At 42.8% G+C, this 11,017-nt stretch overlaps 1 protein-coding gene across 1 annotated transcript; it reads right to left on the reverse strand.

Moving 5' to 3' along the window:
• Positions 1-6,299: 6,299 nt before the first annotated feature.
• Positions 6,300-10,642, reverse strand: atf5b (activating transcription factor 5b). Its single transcript, XM_031731886.2, has 4 exons — positions 10,395-10,642; positions 9,581-9,802; positions 8,044-9,235; positions 6,300-7,544 (listed from the first exon to the last, which is right to left on the reverse strand). The coding sequence occupies exons 2-4, from the start codon at positions 9,717-9,719 to the stop codon at positions 7,358-7,360; spliced, it is 1,518 nt and encodes a 505-aa protein (XP_031587746.1). The 5' UTR covers positions 9,720-9,802; positions 10,395-10,642; the 3' UTR covers positions 6,300-7,357.
• Positions 10,643-11,017: the final 375 nt, after the last annotated feature.

The following is an 11,017-nucleotide window of genomic DNA, read 5'->3' on the forward strand; positions in this document are numbered from 1 at the left end:
TAATTTAAAAGATGGATGCAAACAGGTGAAAAGCTTTATGACAGAAAGTTGTTTGAGATGACTGGAGAGCGAGATCACTTTGACTCTGGTATGTTTATTGATGGCTATTTTTTCATTTCAGTGGACAAGCACTTCTTGCCTTGGTTGCCCTGACAGAATCCCACTGCAGTAAAGAAAAACTGAATTTGTCTCATTTATGAGTTCGTTATATATATACTGCCAAAGCCTACCCATTACTTTGTGTTTGTTATGGCATGCCTTGCATTGAAAAACCATTTATTGAATTATTTCCACTCAACTTGCTCTGAAAATTAAGTTTGTCATTCTCATCATATGCGGATTTTTGCTAATTCTACTTTTTGCTCCACCCACCAACATATTAGTTGGTGCTGGTGTACTAATGCTGGTTTTAGTGTTGTGTTCAAATAAAAAATAATTTGTAATATTGAATGAGTACACTGACATACTGTAGACTGATCCTGTTGGCATACTTTTTTATTGTATTGTGACAGAGAGGAAAGTGCTGGACTATTACTGTTATTTGCAGGTTTAGCGGATGCGACAGAATTTGAACAATTCCAAAACTTTTCTGATGCAATCATCACATTGATGCTCTCTCTGAATGATAGAGCTTTCTGGATGTTTCACATATTTAGTGACTGGTGATTTTTGCAAGAGAAGACTGCAACAATTTTACAGTTAAGGTTTAAACTTAAGATTTAATCTATTTTTTTCATACCAACCAACACAGCCAACGTTACCCTCACCCCCACCGTTCTACCACCCTGTACAACTGCTCATAATGAATTTAAAGCTTTCTCACTGGTATACATGCAGGCATTGAACAGAGCTCCAGGCCATTCATCTCATTGCGGCCATCCCCTGCTCCCCCGTACTAAAATGCACGCACGCACGCACACACACACACACACACACACACACACACGTTTTTCTTCTCTATTTTTCTGCTCCTCTTGCATCACCCCACCAGCCCCCTACTTCTTTCTCGCCTACTGGCTCTAATATCATTCTGTCTTCCTTTCGTTTTACTTCTTTAGCCAGCATGTCTCAATATGACCCAAGCTTTACTGAGCATGTAAATTCATGGTGGCTGTGTGTAACTCCTGATGCAATATGTCATGTTTTTTATATTCATTCTCACCAGTGAAAGTCCAGAGTGGAACCATTGATGTCACTGGTCCAGTGACTGGTGCTGCATCTTGATTTTAACCTATTTTCAGTAGCCTGGTCTAAATTCCTATTTATCCATCTTCTTAACTGCTTATCAACTCAGTCCTGAAATATAGTCCAGCTGTCATAGGGTGGAAGGACACATCCTGGACAGGTCACTGGACAGACAACCATTCATGATTACATCCACACCTGAAGGAGAATTAGTATCAAGGGATACATCAAACTTGGATATTGAATATGTGCTTTAGATTTTGGCTTTACATTTGGAATGAAAATATAAGAATTAATGTAAACACCTCCTGATTTATGAAGTTATGAAAGATCAAATGCTGCAAATGAATGAACTTGGAGCCACCCTTGTGGACCCTGAGGCTGTGGACATACAAAGGTTTTCACAGTACTCTGCCAAAGCTGTTGTACAAAACAAACCCGCACACACAGCTACAGACAGACATAGGTCAGTCGGTGGGAACTTTTTCCAGATTTGGTGTCTCTTATATGGAATGACCTATTCTTGCTTCATGTCAGGAATGAAGCAAGCAGTAGTAATGTATCGTGACTAATTGTTTGTTCACTTACTGCCCCAAGCTGACAGAAAGGCAACAGAAACCAAAAATTAACACATGGTTCAACCAATGTCAGTGCCACAACTACAGGAAACAGGAAACTGGGTCTACAGTTTGGGGGCTGTATCAGTGGTTCAGGCTGCTGCTGGTGTAATCGTCTTGGGGAAACACTTTTGCCCCACTTCGGGCCCTTAGTACCAGCTGAGCATCATTTAAACACCACAGCCTACCTGGGTGCTGTTACTGACCATATCCAGACCACAGTGTATCGTCTGACTGTTTCCAGCAGATTAATGCTCCAGAGTAAGTCTAGACAATTGTCACAAGCTTGAAAGTTGATATTTAGCACAACTAACTTCTCTAACACAGGCTGAACTCTCTTGGGCAGGTAGTCAACTTTTGTCAAGTACAGGGTGGCCCATTTATATGGATACACCGTAATAACATGGGAATGGTTGGTGATATTAAAGTCCTGTTTGTGGCACATTAGTATATGTGAGGGGGCAAACTCCTCAAGATGGGTGGTGACCATGGTGGCCATTTAGAAGTCGGCCATCTTGGATACAACTTTTGTTTTTTCAATAGGAAGAGGGCCATGTGACACATCAAACTTATTGGTAATGTCACAAGAAAAACAATGGTGTGCTTGGTTTCAACGTAACTTTGTTCTTTCATGAGTTATTTGCAAGTTTCTGACCACTTATAAAATGTGTTCAATGTGCTGCCCATTGTGTTGGATTGTCAATGCAACCCTCTTCTCCCACTCTTCACACACTGATAGCAACACCGCAGGAGAAATGCCAGCACAGGCATCCAGTATCCGTAGTTTCAGGTGCTGCACATCTCGTATCTTCACACCATAGACAATTGCCTTCAGATGACCCCAAAGATAAAAGTCTAAGGGGTCAGATCGAGACCTTGGGGGCCATTCAACTGGCCCACGACGACCAATCCACTTTCCAGGAAACTGTTCATCTAGGAATGCTCGGACCTGGCACCCATAATGTGGTGGTGCACCATCTTGCTGGAAAAACTCAGGGAACGTGCCAGCTTCAGTGCATAAAGAGGGAAACGCATCATCATGTAGCAATTTCAAATATCCAGTGGCCTTGAGGTTTCCATTGATGAAGAATGGACCCACTATCGTTGTACCCCATATACCACACCAAACCATCACTTTTGTTGTTCCAACAGTCTTGGAGGGATCCATCCAATGTGGGTTAGTGTCAGACCAATAGCGGTGGTTTTGTTTGTTAACTTCACCATTCACATAAAAGTTTACCTCATCACCGGTTACTGCGTTCACCAGATATCAACACGATTTCGATCCGCTCCTCACGTGTTAACCTCTTCGACATGTCAATGGCTGTGAACAAAGAGGAACTTGTAAATAACTCATGAAAGAATAAAGTTACGTTGAAACCAAGCACACCATTGTTTTTCTTGTGACATTACCAATAAGTTTGATGTGTCACATGGCCCTCTTCCTATTGAAAAAACAAAAGTTGTATCCAAGATGGCCGACTTCTAAATGGCCACCACCCATCTTGAGGAGTTTGCCCCCTCATATATACTAATGTGCCACAAACAGGACTTTAATATCACCAACCATTCCCATTTTATTACGGTGTATCCATATAAATGGCCCACCCTGTAGTCTTGAGCAATAGTTATTCTTTGTATATTGGATGCCTTACTTAGGTCCTGTGTCAGGTTCTTGTTGGTTTTTTTCCTGTTTCTTACAGTCTGTTAGATGCTGTTTGTCTGCTGTAGGTTTTTAGATCTGTCACAAGACAAAATGAGTTTTGGGACAGGACTTTCATACCACACTGTAATGTTGCAGAGTTTTTGATTGCAGTCTTTTGCTTAGCTTGGAGAGACACCTAGTGGTGAAAGACTGTGGTTCAGGGGGTTGAGAAGCTCATCTTGTAACCGGAAGGTTGCCGGTTCGATCCTCAGCTCTGTCTGTTTTGGTCATTGTGTCACCTACCACCTACTGGTGATGGCCAGAGGGGCCGATGGCACGATATGGCAGCCTGTCAGTCTGCCCCAGGGCAGCTGTGGCTACAACTGTGGCATGCCTCCACCAGTGTGTGAATGAATAGTGGAATTGTGAAGTGCTTTGAGGGTCTCGATAAGCGCTATATAAATGCAATCTATCGTTATTATTATTATTGAGAGTGTTACATATAGCAAAAATGAGAAATACTTTGGGTGCTCACAAAAAATGGACTTAAAAAGAACCTAACAACAACTTTGGCAAGTATATAATTATATATGAACCTTAAATATATCTAATAAAATTAAAATAAAACAAAGAATATAATCAATGAAATTTACATATATTGGAGATGATACTATACAGAATGAAAACTAGAATATATAGAATTAATTATGAGAAATGTGGAATGAAAATGTGAATATACGCACTGTACAAAACTACATCATTCCTTAGATGTTGCTAGGAGACTGGGAAATCTTTACAGTGATTTACTGAAATCTCCAACATACATACATGCATGTACACATCAAAAACTTTGAGCTTTAAAGTCAGTATTTGGTACGACGACCTTTACTGTTTTGCACAATCTGACATTTCTTAGGCAAACATTCTTGTCATGTGTTTAATTAGTCTCCAGGAATACTTCTCCAGGCTCAAACATTCCAAAGTGCTTCTTTCCTGCTGTCAGTATGATCCCACAGCGCTTCAATAATGTTGACGTCTGGACTCTGGGCTGATAGTGTCCCAATGTGTTTCTATCCAGATATGCTTTTGTTTCATTGCCCATGTCTTTGGGATCAGGCTAAAAACAAAAGTGAAACCATTGCCAATCAGACATTACTTTCTGTTTTCATAATTCCATCAATTTTGACAAAACCCATTACATCACTGAATGAAATGCAGCCCCAAACCATTACAGGCCCTCCACAGATGGCTGTGGACAGAAGTTTCCCTTCTTTGCAGCCAGTGAGATTGTTTCTGCTGATGTTTCAGTAAACAGTCGATGGTGAATGCATCACTCCGGTTCTGTGTCGGGTGTTTTTTTCTCCAATTTTAAAATTTTTAATTAACGTGTTAATTAATGCCAAGTCTTCCACTAATAGGATTTTCCATAGATTTAACTCGAGAAATGCAAACAAATTATGTGTTTTTGCAAATCCTGCTGTAACAAAGTGTCCAAAATGCAGTTTAGAATTGGATCTCTGCTAAACTGTTGTGTAGACACAACACTGGTTCATCCTTTGAGTTAGATGCTTTTTTCTCCTTGAATGATTCAGAGGTCAGTGTTAACTAAAATTAATAACAATAATGATACAAGCAGCCAGCGTCTTTTGAGAACTATTAGTCACAACCACGTCTGCCTCACGGGAGACAAATTATAAAGGCTCAGGATTTTTGCACAGTAGGAAATAAAACCTTAAATATGCAGCGTATCTACACGCACAATATAGGCACCGATTAAAAATGAGGGTAAAATTTATGGGTTGGGTATATGTAAAGAAAACTACTCAATATAACGTTATGCTAAACAATATAAACAGTTTACTCTTGTGAGTAATCGTGTTTGAAGAATGAAAACATAACTCATCTCTTAATGAGGCTAAAACCTCAAATCTGTGGTATGACACAAAATGTCATGTTAAGGAGAAAGCCAAAGGCCACCTTTTATTCCATATATTTAATTTTATGACTCCATATGCATGTAATCGTTTTCTTAATAACTGTGTGTGTGTGTGTGTGCTGGGGATTATATTATATATGCCAGCTCTTGCACTGATGATGTAGAGAAATATATAGATTTATTGTGAGGTATTCTAAATCTTCATCAGAACAGCTTCACACTCTGTTTTTACGTTGCATCAAACAACAAACAGAAGCCTGAATCAATAGATTTAATGGCGCTCTCTGTCAGCCCAGTACTTTTTTATTCTGATAGTTCACTTGCATCTCTCTCCTCCTTCTGCAACTATTGTGTGATATTGCCTCATGCACTTGAAAGGCCTACGACTGCTAGGAGAGATACCAAGAGATTTCACACACACACACACGCCTTCACACACACACGCCCTCTACGAGCTGGGACACGAGATAGGCAACTTGTGTTTTCTGTTGACTGCCGGAGCTCGATACGACTCTACTCAGCCCCGGGGATCAATCAAAACACAGGAAACGGCACTAAAATATTAGGGGGGGCTGTATTTATGAATTCTCTAAACACACTCTCTGATTGTGTGGTTGTTTGGACTCGGTGTGAGCTCCTCAGGCTCCAGGGAATAAGGTTGTTTTCTCACAAAATGGTCAGGTGTCAGTCAAAGCCTGCCATCCAGCGATGAATCCTGGGACTAAGACTGACTGCATTGCAGCCAAAATCAGAGGGCTGAGACCTGCAGTTTGGGGGCAGGGTGGAAACATAAAGGGAGGGGCACGGGGGCTTTTATCGCCATCTCTTAATCCCAGCCCGTTCTTATTCGCTGTGCGCGCACTGGGCCGAACGGGGTTCAGGGTGTCGTGAGCAGAAAAACAGTCAAAGGCAGAGGTGGATGATACTACATAACTGGTTTATTTGGCTGTCATTGACCTGATGTTTCATTTCCTGACATTGACATCGACTATTAAAAGGACCTGAATTTCAGATACATCAATTGATCAATTGAAAACAAAATTCCCACAAAGTCGTACCCAACAACCGTTTATTGTTGCGTCAACAGGTGATTGTTCGTTCGCAAAATACAGCCGGAAGAGAGGGAAAAGGAAAGGACAAAAGAAAGCCAGCGAACGCTCGTGTCTCTCAGAGCAGAAAGCAAAACCTGAGCATGAATCACGCTGGCGGGGGGAGAAAAGTCGCCAGCTGATGAGAGGGAGAAAGTCAACTCAGTGAAACTGACGCAGTGGAGATCTTGAAGCCATGCAGTTAACAGAATATTGCCTTCAAATAACACTCGCACATGCTTTTCCAAAATCAAACATGCATTGGGTAAAGAGGTGTAAATACTCAACAGTTTAGCAATACAAATTCTCTAAATGTTGCTGATAATGAATATTTGTAGAGCATGTTACACAGGTTTTCCAGCAATCCCTTTATTCGGTTGATTGTTGTAAGCAAATGATAAATGAACATCATTAAGTAAAAATAAAATAGAAAATAAAATCTAGATTTCGCATGGTTCTGCCTCGATGCTGCTGACGCGTGTCACAAAAAACCACAAGTAAATTCAGTCACTACTACTAATTCAAAGAGCGTTTTGTAAACGATCCTTCGTCGTGAGCGCAAACTCAGTCGTCACAAGGCTGCGAGTGCAGTTCAGATCACAGTGGTCACGGACAAGTTCAGCATCTCCTCTGGAAGCCGCCTCGCTAAGGCTGGTTATAGTTTAGTCACCCATTTGGAAACGTCTGGTCTTTTCTGTACGATCAGTCATCCTCTCGGAACAATTACATCATTTTATTTGTTTTTAAGAAAAAACTACCAAAATCATGCAAACTACCATTTGTGAGACAAAAACCAGTTGGTGCTCTTGACTTGATTTTTCTCTTGGTGCTGGCTGGGCAGGTTTGGAGGTGAGGTCAGCATGGGCGTCGGGCTTCTTTCTTTCGTTTAGGCACTGCCGTCCTGTTTGAGCCGCTGGCTGCGAGCCTTGTAGACCTCGATGAGTAAATCTTTGACGTACTGTATTTCTCGCTCCACCGATTCCGCCTTGTCACGAAGCTCTCGGTTCTGCCCCTCGAGACCGTGCAGCTCCTCCTCCAGAGAGTCCAGCTCCGCCCTCTTACGCAGCCTGTACCTGCAATTAGGAACAACGTGTGTGGTTGGTTTCACAGATTTTGCTGCCTTGCAACTTTAATAGAGTCGAGCGTGCGTGACCTCTGAGGCTAAATGACGCAGATGCAAACAGCTCCCTCCCTTGAGACAATTCAACTTTATTCATACAGCAAATCACAACAACAGTCGCCTCAAGGCGCTTTACATTTACATAAGGTGGACCATGCAATAACCAACTGCAGTTATTATACAATTGAAAAAACCAACTGTAGAGCCTACAACTGGTTTTTTCACATGCTTGCTATTTTAAGTGAAACATGCCGAGCTGCCAGACTTGTAGGACTGCTGAGGTGGGGCTGAATTTGGCAGACAGCGAGGGACTTTCCACGTCCCTCCTACATTTTTCAGGACATTTAAAGCAATGCGGTGGCTGCTTTATGCAACACCATGCTGACGTTGTACATTTAAACTACTATTTCCATCACATCTTGCACATTTTAACAAAGTCAAAGCGTGTTTACCTGTGAGCAGCAGTTTTGTTCTGGTCTCTTTTCTTCTGCTTCCTCTCACCACTGCTGGCGTCCAGAGACGCTGCACTCATCACCAGAGCTGGTTTCACGGAGCAGGGCTCATCCTTTAGCCTCTGGGTGGGGCGGTGGATGGGGCCACCCAGCAGCGGCCCCTCGCCCTCCCCTCTGGACAGACATTCGTAGCTTTGGTCTGCAAGGCATTCCGGGTAGAGGTAGTGGCCGTGTTGGGGATCGACAGCCTGTGCTTGTGACGGCTGATCTAGGTCACCTATAAAGCTATGGTAAGGTTCTGTGCTGGCCATGGACTGGTGGAAGTAGCCGTCACCGGCCACCATTGTCTCTTGGGGGATACTCCCGGAAAGTCCTCCGTCTTTGCTGCAGTGCAAGACCTCAAGCCCCGTGCTGTCGTAACTTACATTGACCTTCACGTTGTGCATCAACTGTCCCTCTCGCTTGTGGTGGCCATCGTACGAGCCACCCAGACAAAAACCTCGAGCAATCTCTTCGCTGCAAAACATTCCTTCTGAAAAACAATAACTCTCCTCTTCCTTCAAAGATAAAGCACATTCTCTCACCTTCTTGATGCTGCCCAGGCTGTTCTTGCTCACCGTCTTCAGCGTCGAGTAGTGGTTCACAGACAGCTCTGTACTTCCTGAGTAACATCCCCTGGAGCCCCACGTATCAAGTCCAACTTCATCTGCGACTTTCACGGTCTCGCCGAGGATTCTTCGACCGTTGTTGTGGTGGTGGTAGCGGTGGTGATAGTTGTATGGAGCGGGTCTTGCGATTTTGCTTCTGCTGATGGGTCCGCCGCAGAAGCTGGCCAGGTCCAGCTCCCCTGTTGCCAAGGTAACAACCACAGGGCTGGCTTCTGATTGGCCGGTCCCATACGAGCCATAGGGTAACTGGTAGTAAGACTGGGAGCCCATGGCTTGGGCGCCCTTATCACATTTTGAAGATTTCTCCAACTTGTTTGCGGTGGATGTGGACTCAGAGCGGAAGTAGTCCTCGAGCTGAGCCAGCTCCTCCTGCAGCAGAGAGGTCATGACCTCCAGATCCGAGGGCACCTTGACATCTTGTTCTAACGGCGAGGGCGGAAGAGATGAGCTTGGAGAAGACTCGGTCGTAGATACAAATGAAGACAAATCAACTTTTTCCGTCATCCAATCAGAGTGACCATCACCTAGAAAAATTCAAAAACAGGGGAAAGCGTCATGTAAAGAGCAAAGCGATCCATTCTATTTTCAAGTGTTTGCAAAAAACGACTAAAATTAAATCTTGAAATTTAGAAAAAAAGTAAAAAAAAAGTGAAATAAGCAAAGGCTGAGAGAGCAAACGTAAAAATAAAAGAAGCTTAAATTAAGCAATACGTCCAACTAACCGATCATCTGAAAATGATTGAACAGCATCGTCTGCATTCGATAAATATCCACTTAGCTGTACTCACTGTACGACATTAGCCCCGTGCTGCACTGCGGCTCCGACCTCGGGATGTGGAAAAATAAAAAATCGTCTTGGCCAAACTCACCAATTAAGTGCTGCCTCTCCGCTGGCTCCGCCCCCGTCCGCGGCCGTGATTGGCTGGGGCTAGCCTGTCGGAGAAGGGGAGCGCTGAGCTCGCCTGTGGAAACGGGGGGAATTTTCCTGCGAAGGATCGATGCCGCCATTGTGTCGTCTGCTTCGATCGAATTGTTCAAAAGCACGAACCGTGCGCTGGCTGGATGAAAGAGTTGTGGAAACACCTGAAGACCTGCGGGAGGGAAAAATAAGAACGTTGCATTTTTTAATTAGCCTCAAACGGCCCATTTCAAACTTTCAGTTATTCCAAGAAAATGAAATTTAATATTTTAAAAAGAGAGTTACAAAATAAATGCACATTAATTTTTCATCATTTCCAGTTTAATGAATCACAATCACTTTCACCTCCAACTTAAAACAGACTTTATTTGAAGCCATTCCTGACTGATGTCACACTTTAAATTTAAAACTCTCAGTTTAGAAAAAAACATAAAAATTTTAAAATGATTACAAATAATTTAAAAAAAAAATGTTTTCTATAAATAACATAATTTTACAGAATGTAGGCAGAAACATCTGTTGCGCACTTTAAAATGTTTCCAAATCGAATCCATTCGGCGTGTTTACACTGTAACAAGCCAAGTTTGACCAGGTCACTTTACACAGGAACGAAAACGCCTGCAAACAGCGGAAAACAACCACCGAACTCACCGCACGGCGTAACGCTGGCTTCAAAGTGTCTAAACGTGTTTGTTAAGTAAGAAAAGACGCGTTTCTCCCAACTTTCTTTGACTCCTACGAGGCTAAAAGGCACTTGTACTCACCCCATAGTTTCTGAATTAGTGTGGTAAAAAGTGCGCTGCGGGAGCAAAGCACACGAAGCTTTAGGCTGACGAGGACGACAGGCACCGTTTAAAAAGCCATCATTTCCCTTTTGGAAATCAGGGACTCTTCATGAAGCGCTATTTCGACGGACAACACTTGCAGACAGAAAGTTTTTAAATCCGCTACTTCTCCAACTCCTGATGCCCGGACCGCATCACAGCAGATGGGATTAATCCGCACTTCACCGAGTTCACCGGGCCGTTACGTCATGAAGCTGGGGGACTTTCCCGTTATCCAGAGACCACAGCCCGTTTGTGTGCGAGCTTCTCTTTATTTCATTAGCTCGTTTCACTTTTTTTCACTTTTATTCACTTTTATTCACTTTAATTCATTCGTTTGTTGTTTCACATAAAATCGTTTATAAAATGAAACAAAGTAAATTTTTCTTACCATCTCTTGTTAGAAAAAATCACGTGTCTGTTGGAGCACTAAACATTCACACCAGCAGTTAAATACGTCATCAGATTCTTCCCAACACAAACTGTGGATATGTGAGGAATACGTTCGTGAGACGGTACAGTGGGCACTAGTTTTCAGCGCGCCGCAGCGGAAGGACACCGTG

The sequence above is a fragment of the Oreochromis aureus genome, linkage group 14 (assembly GCF_013358895.1).
Source record: "Oreochromis aureus strain Israel breed Guangdong linkage group 14, ZZ_aureus, whole genome shotgun sequence".
Taxonomy (NCBI): Eukaryota; Metazoa; Chordata; class Actinopteri; order Cichliformes; family Cichlidae; genus Oreochromis; species Oreochromis aureus.